Source organism: Haliotis cracherodii, unplaced genomic scaffold (genome assembly GCF_022045235.1).
Source record: "Haliotis cracherodii isolate W230 unplaced genomic scaffold, xgHalCrac1.p SCAF_1, whole genome shotgun sequence".
Lineage (NCBI taxonomy): Eukaryota > Metazoa > Mollusca > Gastropoda > Lepetellida > Haliotidae > Haliotis > Haliotis cracherodii.
The window spans coordinates 52125915-52144098 of NW_027266264.1; the positions used below are offsets into that span (position 1 = coordinate 52125915).

The 18184-nt window shown below is 40.4% G+C and overlaps 2 protein-coding genes across 12 annotated transcripts in view; one reads left to right on the forward strand and one right to left on the reverse strand.

Annotated features, from left to right (window-relative positions):
• Positions 1–503: 503 nt before the first annotated feature.
• LOC139479166 (activated RNA polymerase II transcriptional coactivator p15-like) lies at positions 504–8754 on the forward strand. The gene is made up of 5 exons (XM_071261956.1): positions 504–586; positions 3235–3304; positions 4422–4562; positions 7512–7617; positions 8240–8754. Exons 2-5 carry the CDS (start codon positions 3248–3250, stop codon positions 8317–8319), a joined length of 384 nt encoding a protein of 127 aa, XP_071118057.1. The 5' UTR covers positions 504–586; positions 3235–3247; the 3' UTR covers positions 8320–8754.
• A 4775-nt stretch (positions 8755–13529) lies between these two features.
• LOC139479172 (FERM domain-containing protein 5-like) overlaps positions 13530–18184 on the reverse strand; it is a 94782-nt gene continuing 90127 nt past the window's right edge. For all 11 annotated transcript variants that reach the window (XM_071262043.1, XM_071262034.1, XM_071262052.1 and 8 more), the window contains one exon: positions 13530–17450. In XM_071262043.1, coding sequence (XP_071118144.1) covers positions 16819–17450 — 632 coding nt within the window. In that variant the 3' untranslated portion in view covers positions 13530–16818. The remainder of the gene's footprint in view (positions 17451–18184) is intronic.

Sequence of the window (18184 nt, forward strand, 5' to 3'; positions counted from 1 at the left end):
ATTGGTCATCTGTAACCTATCTGGTCGTAAGGGGGGACTTGACGGATCGGGTAGTCAGGCTCCCTGAGTTGGACGTTGACCGTTGACCGTTGGTCAAATGTCTGGTCCAGACGTTGAGCAACATGCGGCGTTGAGCAACATACGGACTCCCGCACACATTCATACATACAGAGTTGTGTTGCTAAATTGATTTTACATGTTCACATTTTACATTCCACTTTCACATTGGAATCAACTTAGCTAGCTGTGCGTCATTCCAGTTTGTTTTATGCCATACTTATAAGTTCCATAAGGACACGTGAACAAGAGAAATAAAACAGTTGTGTACGTTTATTTTCGGTTGGGGTGTAATTTTGTTCCTAATATTTTGAAAAAAAATAGAGTACTTCGTCACTATGTATATTTGGAAAGGCTAACCTACCATGTGAGGACGCGAGATGCCATGGAAATACTATTAGTCGCATGGAAAATATGATTTACTATTTAGAGCACCTTACGTTTCCGTTTCCGTATTCGAATGGCGGGTAAATGACATGCTGAGAGACTCATACTGCTGCTAGAATATAAGACTTGTCATTTGTGTCATGTAAGTTACAACAATCACAAGGGGGCAGATGACTCGGCGCAACCGATGTCATGTCGCTAATTGACCTCACTGATATCACTTGTCTTTGCAGTTCTGACAATGCTATTGTGTACGGTCCTCCAGACCAATGTTGACAAATACACAAGCTGATAGACAGTAACGTTTCTATTGGTAAAGACGGTAGTCATGTAATGTTTGTGTGATTGTATGTATGAGTAAGATGTAAAACGAGTAAATTTAAATTCTGTGACACCAGGCCGTTCAAGAAAATGAAGCACTCTCAATAGCTGAGCGAGCGTGTTTTCGCCATTGCTGCTCATTGTTGACATTTTCGGCAACAATGCAGTTTACGGGGCGCAGCCGAGCTCTACCATCCGCTCAATTACCGTGCTATAGTGCCACCGCTGTTTCATTATACCGTTACCGTGCCTCACGCTCTGGTGACTCTCGCTTCAGGATCCAACACCCGTTTTCGGTCAAGATTAGGGAAACTTACAGATCTTTACGATCCAACACCCGTTCTCGGTCTTACGGAAACTTACAGATCTTTACGATCCAACACACGTTCTCGGTCTTAAGGAAACTTACAGATCTTTTAGAACCAACACACGTTCTCGGTCTTAGGGAAACTTACACATCTTTACTATCCAACACCCGTTCTCGGTCTTAGGGAAACTTACACATCTTTACTATCCAACACCCATTCTCGGTCTTAAGGAAACTTACGTCTTTACGATCAAACAAACTTTCTCGGTCTTAAGGAAACTTACACGTCTTTACGATCCAACACCCGTTCTCAGTCTTAGGGAAACTTACAGATCTTTACGATCCAACACACGTTCTCGGTCTTAGGGAAACTTACAGATCTTTACTATCCAACACCCGTTCTCGGTCTTAGGGAAACTTACACATCTTTACTATCCAACACCCGTTCTCGGTCTTAGGGAAACTTACACATCTTTACTATCCAACACCCATTCTCGGTCTTCAGGAAACTTACGTCTTTACGATCAAACAAACTTTCTCGGTCTTAAGGAAACTTACACGTCTTTACGATCCAACACCCCTTTTCGGTCCTTAGGGTTAGCTTACTTTGGGCAAGGGTTAGCCATAAATTCTTACCTTTTCAAGCGTTAATCTAGTTAATCCGATTGGTCGGTCATGTTGACATAAACAATGGCAGGTGTGGTTTCAAGAAAAGATGAATGGAAGAGCAGACCTTGACGTCACACGCATGCACAATTCATTGTTTACTGAATTACGCATGCATGTTCATGGGGATTCTAATGACCCGTTAAACGAACACTGATTACATGTGATAGCGCCTGTGGTCCAGTGTTAGAGCGTCGGCTAATTAACACATTAATTAGCAGAGCCGGTGAGCCAGCGAAGCATGTTCAAGCCTCTAAAGCGCTAATTGGATCTGAAAAAGTGCGCCCAGTAAAGTGCACTACTCCCACATTTTCAACCAGGACAGTATATGGCCTCTTGGATGAGACACATTTTGGGTTGAGGGATATCATGAGCAAGACTGCGGTTCAGTTGTGCTCGGCAATGTAGCACTACGTGGCTCTAGTATGGCTGATCCACTTATCTTGCATGATTCTTCAATCCTGCTACTAGCGTTTCAGTTTGTGTTAGGGTAAGGGTAGGTAGGTTACCTCCAACTATCCTTGACACTTGGATCCGAAAGGTTAGTTGTGAGTTAGGATTTGAAATCTCACATCTTTTAATGAATGTTTAAAGAGCTAATCCTATATAATCTGAGGTAAATCCATATTTTCTGTCTTGAGATTTTCTGAATTGTGAGGGAAAAAGAACTTAGTTTACTATACTATTGTTTACTTTATATTCTACTGGCCCAAACTTGTCACTTGACATCATTTTCAGTAGATGTTAGTGCTAATGTATGGACTTTTATTTGCCAAGTTTACTAGACGCAAAGAAATTGTACTGGACTTGGGTTTCGGACAAGTGTCTGAGGTTGTAGAATGTGTGTGTAGCAGGGCGTGGAGTCATCCCACAGATGACATCCTTAGCAAGCTGACAAGGTTAACCTCTTTGGTCATGTGGACAAGGCGTCCTACCTCGGATCAGGAGGTCTGTGGTTCGAATCCCATCATGGGACTCGGAAATGTTATGGCCGCTACATTGGCGCCCAATGTGGGGCTGAGCACGTTCATATTAGATTTGAGCAAAATAAGCCTCAGTTCCTAACTATGCGGCCTGGGACATACCTTCTGCTGACGGGGGAGTATGTAGCAGGGCGTGGAGTCATCCTACAGATGACATCCTTAATTTGTCAGCTTGCTGATAGGGTTAACCTCTTTGGTCATGTGGACAAGGCGTCCAACCCCAGATCAGAAGGTCTGTGGTTCGAATCCCATCACGGGACTCGGAAATGTTATGGCTGCTACATGTGTTAATTGGGTGCTGATCACTAGGTATACGAGCACTGGTTACGTGTCATAGTGTCTGTGCTAAGGGGTTGCAGAGCTTGACTCTCTTCTGCCCCAGCAGTGCTAAGTAGGCTCCTAAAAGATCTACTCATTAAAGTGCAGCTCTTCTGAGAAGATATCTTGCAGGATATTTTTGCAGTATTGGCAAAGTTTTGTTATAATTATTTGTATTCACCATATTTCTTACAGATATTTGCTGAAGATGCCGAAATCAAAGGAATTTCTGTCCTCTTCAGAAGACTCTGGTTCTGACGCAGAGGTATGTGTTGGTAACAGATTGAAGGTTTACTGAATAGTTGGGAACTAGACAAAAACTGTATACTAAATTGCGATCAACTGAATTCTTTAGCTCATCTGACTGAAAGTCAAGTGAGCTTATGTCATGGCTGGTTTGCTCTTCATCTTTTGTGCATCATACACACATGTACACCTCTTCTCTTCAGAAACCACTGGACCATTGAAACTGAAACTTTACATACCTGTTCCCACCGATGATGACAACCCAACATGTTTAAGAGGATTGCATCTGATTTGCAGTAGAGGCCACCATAGTAGCCATATAGATAAACCTATATATTAAAAATAACTGACTGTCCCCCTGTGGCCCAGGCTTCTAAGGCTTTTCATGCAGAGTTGCATCCCTTGCTGTGCCAGGATCTGCTGATAATGGAGTCCCTGATTTGCCCCGAAAATGATCCTTAATCTGTACACCTCCTGAAGGGTTTCACTAAAAACATACATGTCATCAACTTGTGTCACTTTGAATTTTCCTCCCCCATTATTGACATGCCTTGTAACAGTTTGCAAAGTGGTGTTGAAGTCAACTCACTCACCCCTGAAAAATGACCAGTCTTGTAGGAAGGTTACCAGTCTTGCACAGACAGGTCCTATTTCTAAGATAGTTATTCTGTCTTTATTACCTATGAAGATCTAGGTTAGAATAGGTCTTCAACAAGCCATGCATGCCATAAAAGGCGACTATTCTTGTCGTAAGAGGTGACTAATGGGATCAGGTAATCAGGCTCACAACGAACTTGGTTGATGCATGTCATTGTTTCTCGTTTGCATAGATCAATGCTCATGATGTCAATCAATGGACTGTCTAGTCCAGACTCAATTATTTACAGACCGCCGTCATATAGCTGGAATATTGCTGAGTGTGGTGTTAAACAACAAACAAACAAAAAGCAAATGTCAATAAAATCCTATGTATCTTGTGCTTTCACTTTTTCTAAATAGTTTGGTATTCTATCTGAGGATTTCTACTCAGAATCTAGATTGAGCTTGTTACCAAAAACCTATTGCTTGAAAGTTTTAAGTATAATGAGTCGGCAAACAAATTAGTGATGACCATGGAGGACGGTTTTGTCTCCCAGGAACCTAAGCAGAAAAAGAAGAAGACTGAGGCCAAGCCGGAGAAGAAGTCTGACAAGGCCGAGAAGAGGGAGGACAAGAAGGCCGGTGGTGACAAGGCCAGGACCACCAAGACCAACAGTAACGGGGAGAAGATGTTCCAGGTACTTTGTGGTAGACCCTTGCTGGGATGGCTGGTTACAGTTGGTCCCCAACAACCTATGCTGGTTGTAAGAGCAAATTCATGGATCGGTTTGGAAGACTCTGGTTGATAGTTTGGCCTAACGTGAAATATATTTCAAATAGTTTGATCACATACCTTGCTGGTATTTGTGGAGAACTTTTCATGATGGTTTGTTCATAGAGCTTGTAATTCAGTTTAGTTGAATTGACATAGTTGACCATGAAATGAAGGTGGAAGATTATTTTAACCGTTGGAAAATGTTCAAGAGCCACCCCGAGTGTCTGCATAGGTATCAGTGAAGTGTTTGGGCCTCAATCAGTTAATTATCCAATTTCCATCCAAAATGTTAAAACATGTGAAGTGGGACCAATATGGAGGCGTTAGACTTGATTCTAAACTATCTGTGCATCACGTTGGAGGCATCTGTGAACATTGATCTGTGAAAGTCCGAGTTAGAATTGAGCTTCAGCAACCCTTACATGTATAAGGCAACTAACAGGACGGGGGTCAGACTCGGTGACTTGGTTGATGCATGTCATCATATCCCACTCACATTTTCTGTCAAAAAAGCAGTAAATGCATTAAGAAGTAATGCAGGGACCAATATGTATAAAAATGTCAAAAGTATTTGACTAAGATACATTATTTTGACGTGGCTACATTTTGGCCAGTTTACTGACCTGCGGTGTTGAAAGAGTTAACAAGCTGAGTACTTTGAAGCTGGACCCTGTTTCACAACGCAGTCTCACTCTCAGTGTTATGATGCATTTACCATGTTCACAGCTTAAAATACATTGCAGGTTGTAAGGGTCTGCTGAAATTATAAACTATCAGCCCAAAAAACAAATTTGTCGGCCTGGGGCGTACGGGCCGATGTCTATTTTGAAAGCTGATTGGCGACCAAAATGGTTGCTGACACATATGACTCGTGTGAACACTACCATTGCTGCAAGGCTGTGGCACATGTTGCACAAGAAATATCCTTGATTGGTCCGAGTACTCGCTGCAACCACGCTGTGTCTTGATTTGTTGTACTCGCTGCAACCAGACTTTGTCTTGATTTGTTGTACTCACTGCAACCAGACTTTGTCTTGATTTGTTGTACTCACTGCAACCAGACTTTGTCTTGATTTGTTGTACTCGCTGCAACCAGACTTTGTCTTGATTTGTTGTACTCGCTGCAACCAGACTTTGTCTTGATTTGTTGTACTCACTGCAACCAGACTTTGTCTTGATTTGTTGTACTCGCTGCAACCAGGCTGTCTAGATTTGTTGTACTCGCTGCAACCAGGCTGTCTAGATTTGTTGTACTCGCTGCAACCAGGCTATCTTGATTTGTTGTACTCGCTGCAACCAGGCTGTGTCTTGATATGTTGTACTCGCTGCAACCAGACTTTGTCTTGATTTGTTGTACTCGCTGTAACCAGGCTGTCTAGATTTGTTGTACTCGCTGCAACCAGGCTATCTTGATTTGTTGTACTCGCTGCAACCAGGCTGTGTCTTGATATGTTGTACTCGCTGCAACCAGACTTTGTCTTGATTTGTTGTACTCACTGCAACCATACTTTGTCTTGATTTGTTGTACTCGCTGCAACCAGGCTGTCTTGATTTGTTGTACTCACTGCAACCAGGCTGTGTCTTGATATGTTGTACTCGCTGCAACCAGGCTATCTTGATTTGTTGTACTTGCTGCAACCAGACTTTGTCTTGATTTGTTGTACTCGCTGCAACCAGACTTTGTCTTGATTTGTTGTACTCGCTGCAACCAGACTTTGTCTTGATTTGTTGTACTCACTGCAACCAGACTTTGTCTTGAATTGTTGTACTCGCTGCAACCAGACTTTGTCTTGATTTGTTGTACTCGCTGCAACCAGACTTTGTCTTGATTTGTTGTACTCGCTGCAACCAGACTTTGTCTTGATTTGTTGTACTCGCTGCAACCAGGCTGTGTCTTGATTTGTTGTACTCACTGCAACCAGGATGTCTTGATTTGTTGTACTCGCTGCAACCAGACTTTGTCTTGATTTGTTGTACTCGCTGCAACCAGACTTTGTCTTGATTTGTTGTACTCACTGCAACCAGGCTGTCTAGATTTGTTGTACTCACTGCAACCAGGCTGTGTCTTGATTTGTTGTACTCGCTGCAACCAGACTTTGTCTTGATTTGTTGTACTCGCTGCAACCAGACTTTGTCTTGATTTGTTGTACTCACTGCAACCAGGCTGTGTCTTGATATGTTGTACTCGCTGCAACCAGACTTTGTCTTGATATGTTGTACTCGCTGCAACCAGGCTGTGTCTTGATTTGTTGTACTTGCTGCAACCAGACTTTGTCTTGATATGTTGTACTCGCTGCAACCAGACTTTGTCTTGATATGTTGTACTCACTGCAACCAGACTTTGTCTTGATTTGTTGTACTCGCTGCAACCAGGCTGTGTCTTGATTTGTTGTACTCACTGCAACCAGGCTGTGTCTTGATATGTTGGTTAAGAACAGCGACAACATCGCAAATCGGGGGTATTGTTCATTGGTGTTTGAGGGAAGTGGTGTTTAGAAAACCTGTGAAGTATTGGGAATAAAAAAATGATGTGAGGGTTTGTAGTGAGGATGGAGGGATTGAAATCTAACTAAACTGACATAAACTAGCATCTATTATAGCCTTTATGTGACATGGTTGGGGGACATGGAAAGCATTCCTATCCATTACAACAGCAATGTCATGCCTTCCTTCCATCTAAAGTACAGACGTATACACCCACCCACTCACTCACTCACAAATCATGTTCCAGACCTCACTCACTCACTCACAAATCATGTTCCAGATTGCACTCTCACTCACCAAGACCCACCCAACCAACCACCCACTCACTCATTTACAAATCATCTCCCAGACCTCACTCACTCACTCACTCACTCACTCAATGTTGCAGATTGCCAGGATGAGGTATGCCACAATCAGTGAGTTTCGCGGTAAGGCGATGGTCAGCATCAGGGAATACTACGAGGCTGACGGAGACCTGAGGCCAGGGAAGAAAGGTATGCATGTCGGCCAGGTATCCTAGTAGTAGTGGTGCACGGTATTACCGTACCACGACTTGAAATACTAATGAAAACGTACAACAGTATGTTTGGAAAATAGCGGTTTATTGTGTTCTTCAAAATCAATCAGTTTTTCACCTTGGTGGTAAAGTGACAAATCAATTCAAAATCCAGAAATTAGTGGCTTGATTCCTGCTTGATTCCAGCTTCCTGTATATAATGTGTATATTACATGTGCAGGGAAAGTCTGATGGTTGGGTCCATTTTCATTCACATTCATAACAAATTACAAATGAAAAATATCATGCCATATGTTTTGGTAGGTATTGCAATACATGAATCATTATTGCACCATATAACAATACGAAAGGTGGGCCAGTATCCATCAGGTATCAGGGTAAGATAACCAATGGCAACGGGTTCTCCAGAGGCAGATGAGGCACATTTCGGGTGCTGTGTTATAGGATAGAAGATTGAAAAGAGAGAGGAAATTGCAATGCGTGTGTCAGGATCAGTATTCTAACCCCGTGAATATCCAAATTTATGTACTGGTTTTATTCAATGTGAAGTTTTGTGAGCTTGAAGATAGGTGAGCTTCAATTATGGTTTTGTTTTTCAGGAATCTCACTTACACTGGACCAGTGGAACAGTCTGAAGGATCAGATTGAGGACATTGATGATGCATTGAAACAGTTGTAGTGCCCCTGGACAGATGTGTGTGTGTATGTGTGTGTGATCCTTCAAGACTAGACAAATCAGCACAGATGCATGTGTGTGTGTGTGAGGCCTTCCTTCAACACAAGCTCAATCATCAGCACAGTTGTGTGTGTGTATGTGTGAGTGAGGCCCTCCTTCAACACAAGCCCAATCATCAGCGCACATGTGCATGTGTAAGTGTGTGTGAGGCCCTCCTTTAACACAAGCTCAATCATCAGCACACATGTGCATGTGTAAGTGTGTGTGAGGCCCTCCTTTAACACAAGCTCAATCATCAGCACACATGTGCATGTGTAAGTGTGTGTGAGGCCCTCCTTCAACACAAGCCCAATCATCAGCACACGTGTGTGTGTGTGTGTGTGTGTGTGAGGCCCTCCTTCAACACAAGCCCAATCATCAGCACAGTGTGTGTGTGCATGTGTAAGTGTGTGTGAGGCCCTCCTTTAACACAAGCTCAATCATCAGCACACATGTGCATGTGTAAGTGTGTGTGAGGCCCTCCTTTAACACAAGCTCAATCATCAGCACACATGTGCATGTGTAAGTGTGTGTGAGGCCCTCCTTCAACACAAGCCCAATCATCAGCACACGTGTGTGTGTGTGTGTGTGTGTGTGTGTGAGGCCCTCCTTCAACACAAGCCCAATCATCAGCACAGTGTGTGTGTGTGTGTGTGTGTGTGTGTGTGTGTGTGTGTGAGGCCCTCCTTCAACACGGGGGGCACGGGTCACGATTTGCTGTGCAGAGTTGCGTCCCTTGGGCACGCCAGAAACCTATGATTGTGGGTTCAAATCCCGGTTTTCGCCCCGATTGTTTCTAGGTTTGTCAGCACCATACCCGTGGTTGTGGGTTTCACCGAAGTGGTAAACGTCTGAGACTCACATCACTTCGGGCTTTCCTCCCACATTAAGCTGACACGCCGTGATATAACTGGAATACTGTTAAAAGCGGCGTTAAACCCAACTCACTCACTCACTCACTCACTCACTCCTTCAACACAAGCCCAATCATCAGCACACACGTGTGTGAGGCCTTCCTTCAACACGAGCCCAATCCTCAGATGATATTTCAAATACTCACTACTGTTTCATGTAGAACAAAGTTCACAATTTATGTCCCTCTCTACTAGTGTTGTTCAGTTGATTCTACAATCAGCATCTGCCATCATAGAGCTGAAATATTGTCAGGTGTATCAACAAACACACACACACACAACTTCTATACCCAGCGTGGGGAATTATTTTCTGTCAGTCTTCAGAAGGCGTCAATGAATGGTCCATAGACTGTCGATTTGTGTTGTGAGACCATGGTGCTTTAGCTAGAGAGTTTAAAAACTCGTCCATAACCTCTGTTAGATGTTTTTAAGGCTTGGCTGGATATTGTGCTGAAATCATTTTCAGTTTAATGAGAGATTGTTACTTTGACTTATATGTATGAGAGAGAAGGATTTGGGTGGTGTTTCTCAGTAGGTCAAATAAAATGTTTGAATTAATTTATGTTGCTGATATCTTGTCACTAAGTACCCTGTATATTTCATCACGGAGGTGCTTGTGTAACCCTGGTTTAGAATGTTTGTACTTAAGGCATGAAATGAAAAATCTGAAGTTAAAAATGGAAAAGTATTGCAGGTTTAGGCAAGAAAGATTTTATCATATTTTAGGACAAAGTCTCTGTTACATATTTCTTTATATATATATATATATATATATATATATATATATATATATATATATATATATATATATATATATTTCATATTAATCTGTGTAATATTACTTGCTTCACGCTGTGGATACATTCTTGATGGTCCCAACAAAAACGGGGGGCAACTGTTCTTGCAGTGGAGCAGTCCCTCAGTTTTCAGATTTCTTGTCATGTATCACATTTTGTTGTGTTGCTTCCAATACCGTCAATAAAATTCAATAAGATCAGGTATATTTCTGGTTTGAAAATTTCCTTGTCTGATAAAGTTGATGTTCCTGTCATCATTTCAAAACAGGGCAAGGCTGAATGAATCATTGAAGAAAAATATCAATGGGATATTAATGACATAAATACAAGATACCGGGAACAATTCCAGATATTTGCCAGGTCCTTTGCAGGGCATGTGTGCAGCGTCCACAGTTGATGATTTGTGTTGTGAGATCATGGTGCTTTAGCTAAAGAGTTTAGGATCATGTCCATAACCTTTGTTAGATGTTTTTAAGGCTTGGCTGGGTATTTGTGTTGAAATCCTATTCAATTGAAGTAGGTGATGGGAACGATTGCCAAATATCCCATGCAGCATCCACACCTGGTGTTGCAAACCTTGAGAACATCTTTTACTCCCTCCCTCACTCACGGATACCATAGGAACCTATATATTGTAAAATAAATCAGTTCCAGTCATTGTTTGCCAAGTCTCATGGCAATGTGATGTTAGAAGAACTCATTGCATACACATTTAAGATTGAGTGCTCCATTGTTCATGACTGTACCAACAATGTCTCCAAATGGGATCAGGAAACCCCCCATTTCCATACCTCTTTTCAGAAGAGTGAGTGAGTATGGTTTTACTCCGCTTTAAGCATTATTCCAGCAATATCACGGCGGGGGACACCACAAATGGGCTTCACACATTGTACCCATGTCGGGAATCGAACACGGGTCTTCGGCGTAACGAGCGAACGCTTTAACCACTAGGCTACCCGACAGCCCCCTTTCCAGAACTATAAATAGTAACCTATCTTCAACAATTACAAGGCTTGGAAGTTAAAATACTAATTCACATCTGTAATCCCGTAGCCCGTGTACATTATATATACACTACTCAAAAGAAGTTAAGGAATACCCGATTCTTTCACATTACTACAGTATAGTTAATTTGTCATGGCAATATGAAAGAATCAGGTATTCTTTAACTTCTTTTGGGTAGTGTATATTTATATTCATATATTAGTTCTTATTAATAAGGGGGCACGGGTGGCCCAGTTGTGCAGAGTTGCATCCCTTGGGCACGCCAGAAACCTATGATTTTGGGTTCGAATCCCGGTTCGCCCCAATTATGTTTCTAGGTTTGTCTGCACCATACCTGTGCTCGTGCTTTCCTCCCACATCAAGTTGACACGCCGTGATATAACTGGAATACTGTTAAAAGCGGCGTTAAAACCCATCTCACTCTTATTAATCCTACAAGGCCACTTAAGAGGATTGTGTTACAAGGCTAATTGTGTGTCACCATTGCAAATAAAACCAAGCTTCACTCACGGCTGTGCAAGTTCTGCACAGTTCATTTGGCAACAACTGTCCGTGTCTTTCTTAGAAGCATATCTTCAACTTCAACCACAACAAATGACAAAACAATTATTTTTCTACAGAGTGGATTTTTTTTTAATTATATTTTGTTGAAAATCCTTGTAAATGCTCGATACGATGCATTCTACAAAGTAGACACAGAATTATCAGGCGAGCCAGTACACAACCACAAGGGAGGGAGGGACGAACAAAAGTTGGTCCCGCAGAAAATAAAAATAATAGCAAAATAACTGCGAACTAAAGTTGACCCTATAAGCATGAGGTTTATAAAACATGCATTAATATTAGAAATCAGTCTTAAAGGGCAGTCAGCTCCTGCATTGTTATATATCAAGCTATTCATCACTTGGGATGTCTTTAAAAATCCAGGAAAGTTATATCACCACTGTCCCTCAGACACTTGGAGGGAATATTGTTACTCCGATAAAAAGATATCATGCAGAGAAATAGTTGACATTTACTTAAGAGAAAAGTGTCGTGAAAAATTCATCAAAAGTGCTTTTTGTCAAGTGGAAGTTTTTGAATGCAATTGATGTAATGAATGATTTAGAAGCATTGGAAGCTGCTAATGCCATGAATGTAGTAATGGATGAAACCCCCCATGCACGATCCAGGGAAGCCTCGTGTCTACTGGTCGTCAAAGGTTTCACTTTTGCACTAACCTTTATCTACAGTGCACCTTTATTTATCAATTCATAAATAAATAAGAAAAATATAAATATCTCAAATAAAATGCAGAATGTAACAAATATTTTTATCTGAAAAATTCATGGTTTTGCATAATTTCTTGACAGTAAAAAATAGTCTGCTTAAAGTAGAGGACATTATCTCTGGGAGTTCTGTGGAGGTCACACATCAGTCAGTAAACTGTTAATCAGTGAAATAACATCCCCAGCACAATCTTGTTTCATCATTTACAATGTTAATACCTCACAAAAATCCAACTACAAGCATCATCATACAAAGTCTTTTTTTCTGTTTCTTCATGAACTAAACCAAGGTTAATACGTTTCACTTGAAACAATTCCCAAAGTCAGACATAATTAATTTTAACCATTGTAAGGTTACTCAGTTCAAATAAAACTTTGATTCTGATCATTTCCCCAGATGATAAATCCAACACAATTTCTGTTCATTCAAATTATGGTTGGTATCTGTCTTGTTGATGGATGCTACCATGTATACACTCAGATATTCTATCTCGTCTAAAATGTGGTTGGTTCCATGCTTAATATAGATTGTAAAAATTTCAATGGTTATAACTGGAGTACATTCAAAAATCTGTTGCTCCTGTGGTTTGTAGAAATAAATCTGGAGAAAAGTGGTTGTATTGAAGGTATAAATGTAGGTATTTGTTTCTAAGTCTTAACAAGAATGTACAACACCAACAACATGTCTAAAATAAAACACCACCACACATCACTTAACCGACAAACAAACACAGCTGATGACAGGAAGGAATAACTCTAGGACACTTCATTAAACTCAACCGAGCTTAAGAAAGCACTTGTTCAGTGGCTGCCAAGTTTAACGCATATATTTGTATGTATATACACATAGATCCTCAAGCCTGGTTACCATACAAAGGCGAGAAAGCTCATTCTCTATACAAACAGAATAGGAAAATTAAGATATCACCAACTTTAGATTATGATCTACATAATTGAGAATATGTAACAATTTATCTATGTGCAATAACTAGATGAGTATCGGTTTGTACATAAAATCTCAACAAAGATCATGATGGATATGTCCAAACACATGAACAAATTATTTGAATTAAAACATGCAGGATGTGATAGATCTAAAACAGCATTGTAATAGCAAGCTTACAAAATGAATAGCGTTACAAAAAGATGAAAAAGCAAAGTACTCAAACAGATGCCTGGGTCTTCTAGTCCCCCCCCCCCCCGCTCTTGTCTCAAACTGAGACCGGCCTTTATTTAAGTTTGTCTTTCATTATCTTCAACTCACAAGCAACATAAAATGGTGAATTAAAAAAATGATGGTTACATTTAAACCCACTGTACTGATTGAGTTCCAGCCCTCGTCACTATCAGTTTTCCCTGCAACCCAGCTTCTGATTGAGGACTTATGGTAACTACTGCTTGAGAGAGGCAAAGGTCATACCTGACCATAGAAAATCAAAATCTTAGTTTGTGTTTGTATACCATATAAACATGCCACAGAACAATCACATGTAACAATGTACAACATAGATTCCTCTTGACACAACATATGAAAAGTTAATCTGTCAATAAATTTCAACACGATTTAAAAATATTAATTCAGTTTTTGCCTCTTCCAGCAGTGGGGGTCGATTATATGTTACAGCCAAGTCGAGTTCCATGAGCAATGACGATGGCCTATGTTACAATGAGATGATCCGAGAGTTAGTACGTTATTTTGCCAGTATGTTGTACACATTAAGTTGTATTGCATAATTTATGGACTTGAAACACAGCAGAACTGAAGATACAAGCGTGTTGATATTCTAGCTAAATATCTACATTACAATATAAGCATACGCAACAAGTGGATAATTAGTACCAATATCCGCCATCATATATCCGGATTTCAAAATTGAAATCGCAGGAAAATGTCATAGTGTGATAGAAATAAATAAGACAATGTTAAACAATTACGTATGAATAATCTATGTGAACATTTTTATTTCAACATTTCAATAAACAAATTCCTCATAAAAATGCCAAAGTTTACCATTTAAAATGAAATTAAATATTTGAAACATAAAACAGACAGAAATGCTTCAATATAAATCTCAAATTTCTACCCCTTGAGATCAAAACACCATACCTTAAAAAGAAAAAAGAAAAAAAATTCCAGACTGGCAGATTATTAGTGACAAAAAACAATGCGTTCTCAAACCGATACAGTGACGTACGATACTTCACTTTCATCTGGTGATCATCAGATGCTGAATGTAAATACAAGCCCACCCAATCCAGCAGCACTCTGAGGCAGATCTAACTCTCTCATCCTCGCAGTTGGTTTATAGTCGGTTCCTGATGGACACTCCACTCTAACAATGTTGATCTTATCTCAACAATTTCTTCTCAGTGTTCAAGTATACACAGACATGGTTTAAATCAGCTAAGTCAACAACATTCTCTCCTTCAGGATAATAACCTTTTCTCTTCAGATACTATTTCATTCTCTTCAGACCCAAACTATTCCTCCTTTGCTGCGACAGATCAAAGCTGTCAAATGTACCAATGCCTCCATCCAACCAATGAAAACCAAGTTGTCAAAGCTGAGACTTATTTGGGTAAAAACATTCCAATACATACTGACAAAACTTATTATTTGCACACAAAAAACGAAACACCACTACTGATCCTCCAAGCCCGAACAAATTAACACCCTCCTAATTATGGACTGTAGCACCATACACTAATGAAGGATACCAATGCTCTCTCTATACTACCTACCTGACCAGCATCACTTACAGTACACTGTATCATAGCAACCATCGGTTTGAATATCCCTCTGTTCCGAGACTCAGGTTAAGAAGCAAGGTACTCTACTGCAATGGTTTATAAATCTCAGCTTTGAACTTTGAGGATAAGAGAGTTAAATGAAAGTGATATTTTTATGTGTATTACATGCAGGACTACAGTGCAACAGAATCAATTTGGGTCTACATTTATGCAAAGCGGATACTTTTGTCATGACGGGATTAGTATAATCAATAGAATTGCACGAGCAGGCACATCAACTAACCAAACTTTGTTGATCAACTAGATTATTTGCAAATAAATAATTATTCTTGTCTACAATCCATATTTTATATCTGAGGGTGCAGAGGGGTGGACAGACAAATCACTCCACCTAACAATATACAGATAGTACAAAGGAATATCCTAGGTCTACCCTTACAGTCTTTCCCCAGTCTATTTTGAAAACGAAAGTATCGAGTAGAACAAACAAATTGTCGACTACAACAAATCTACAATTTGTCGCTATCCATCTGCACCCTCCTATATGTCTCTCTTTTTTTGCCCCCTCAGCTTTCAGCTACACCTCATCAACGTGCGAAAAAAAGCATCACAAAACACAAGTCACGTGATGAGGGCCTGAAATGTAAACCGCACCAGCGGGTGAGGTGTAAATAGATTCAGATCACGGTCACACAAAACAAGATGGTGGGGACATACACTTGGTGATGCACTTCATTGTAATTAAAGTGATACTGCAGCAGTGGACGTCTATGTCACAATAACCATCTCCACGCTGGCAGGCAGAGAAAGCCATATGGCCTAAAGCATATCATATTACTATTAATGCTCACCAAATATCATTATTTTGAAACCACATTTCATGTTTTTCTTTACGTGTCTAAAAAGGCTAAAAAAAAAGACACCTTCAACATTGACTGAAATATAAAATGACGCATAAAAGGGAGAAAGAATCACCATGGTAACGTCCCCACCATATTGCATTACTAAAACCTCTCCTTCACACAAACTGTATACAGGGAACCAAGGCTCGGTCAAAATCACAGTCCATATTATGCATTACATTTACTCTATTTGGAATTTTCTTACAATTTACATGTGCAGCTTACTTTAAAAACGAATGATAATTTGACAAACTTAACACTTGTATCTCATGGTAGGCACATTAAACGGTTACTAGTCAGATTATTAAGTATGTATAGTACTTACACACTGAACAACGAATGTCTTCCTGAGTGCCATATCGGTAAGGCAATAATGTGTTGTTTTTTACCAGAGGTAGAAACGAGAGAAGAATTATCACTCCCGATCTGTTAAATGTAAAACTCTATCAAAATACCGGCAAAACCAGCTCAAGAGAATTTTTTTCATCTTTCGGATAAAATTTATAACATTTGTCCAATAATAGTTATTATTATTATTATAATTGAAATGGAAAACTGATATGAGATTCATGATGTTCCTTTAAAACTGTACCATAAATCTAAATACATTGTTACGGAATAAAAAGTAATTGCACTGTGCTTCCTCTTTTTCCATGTTAATAACAAATAAAAAAGAGTGCTATTGGAAAATCAGGAGAGGTTTTACAATGCAATATTCTATCACAATCTAAGTGGTGTAACATGTTCTCTGCAAGTTGGCTCTGTCACTTATTGCCAATGATATGTAACCAAAAATAACTCTGACACAAAATAAGGCGTTATTTCTTCACTTGAACTTGCTGGCAATTGCTTCCACAGAGTCGTCGATATAGTGCTTGACAGGTTCCAGGAATTGCAGTTGTTTCCGTCCCTCATCAAGCAATGGGTGGTCGAATTTTGTGTAGAACAAAACAACAAAAGTCACCACCATTAGAAGTACAGCAAACAGGATTGAGTAGGTTAACACCTTGCAGCAGGTTGCACACATAGATTTGGGCGGAGACTTTGATGAACTGGTAGGGGCAGGTTTGGCTTTAGGAGCGGCTCCGCCGACTTTGCCGCCAGGTGCTATGTGGTTCTGGTCGCTGGTGATCTTCTCGTACTGTTCCTCCAGCTGCTTAATCTGCTCGTCCAGTGATGGCTTGGGTGTCCTCTCGTCTTCTTCTTCGTCATCCATCGTCATGTTTGGTTGGTAGGACGGCATGGAATCGATGCTGGTCTCCAGGAAGGAGGAGTCAACCGGGACAGATCCGTTGACGGGGGTCTTCTGACCGGGAGCGCTGGCAGACACGGCCTGCACCTTCTGCATATCAAACTTCTCCTCTGCAGCCAGGGGTGCCTGCAACACAGGGCTCTCCTGGACAATGGGGCTTGACGTCTGCGCTCCGAAGGCATTCCCTGGGACATCCACTGCTGCTTCTGTAAACATCAACAAAAAAGTAATGTGCTATCCAAAACGGAACATGATATTGTGACATAATAACACCTATTAGCCTTTGTATTTTCCAGCGGTAGAAACTAACCCATTTTAGTCACTAATCCTCTGACAGGAAAAATATCCAAATTCAGGAAGTTCTATTAGTTCAAGGATTCCCTAAAGGAAGACTAAACTCGGGCAAATTGGCGCTCCTAGAAAATTCAATTCAAACTGACTGAATTTGTGTGCATTTCCCACATAATGACATATATAACTCTAGCAGTTGATGATTACCCTTATACCTAGACATGTCTCATTTTCAAGCTACTAATTACTAGACCGAGGCGAGGCTCCAGATCATGGAGTAATCCCCCTTTAACCATGATGAATTGCTGCGACTTGCTATGAATTGCTATGAATTGCTATGCCTTCTGACACTGCTGGAGTAGAACTACTGACATCTTAATGTCTGGCTTCTTGTCACTGTTACATTGTAAACATTTTGACATTACTATGCAATCGTTTGACTTTTGGTATATTGTAAAATTCAAATCATTTTCATACATGACCACAACTGATATCACTTCATGCCATACACAAAGCAAACACGATATGTGTGCTTACATGACATGAGACTATGGCGAATGATATCACACAATGACTGATACATGTATCACAACCATGCTGTATAATGTAGAGTCCTGATGTTGATACACAAGATTTGGGTATATACAAA

What these genes read in the sequence shown, in the direction of transcription:
- LOC139479166 (XM_071261956.1), top strand. Translation starts at nt 3,248, where the DNA reads ATGCCGAAATCAAAGGAATTTCTGTCCTCTTCAGAAGACTCTGGTTCT. An exon ending in ACTCTGGTTCTGACGCAGAG is followed by an intron (nt 3,305 to 4,421) that starts GTATGTGTTGGT and finishes TTTGTCTCCCAG; the next exon opens with GAACCTAAGCAGAAAAAGAA. An exon ending in CCTGAGGCCAGGGAAGAAAG is followed by an intron (nt 7,618 to 8,239) that starts GTATGCATGTCG and finishes TTTGTTTTTCAG; the next exon opens with GAATCTCACTTACACTGGAC.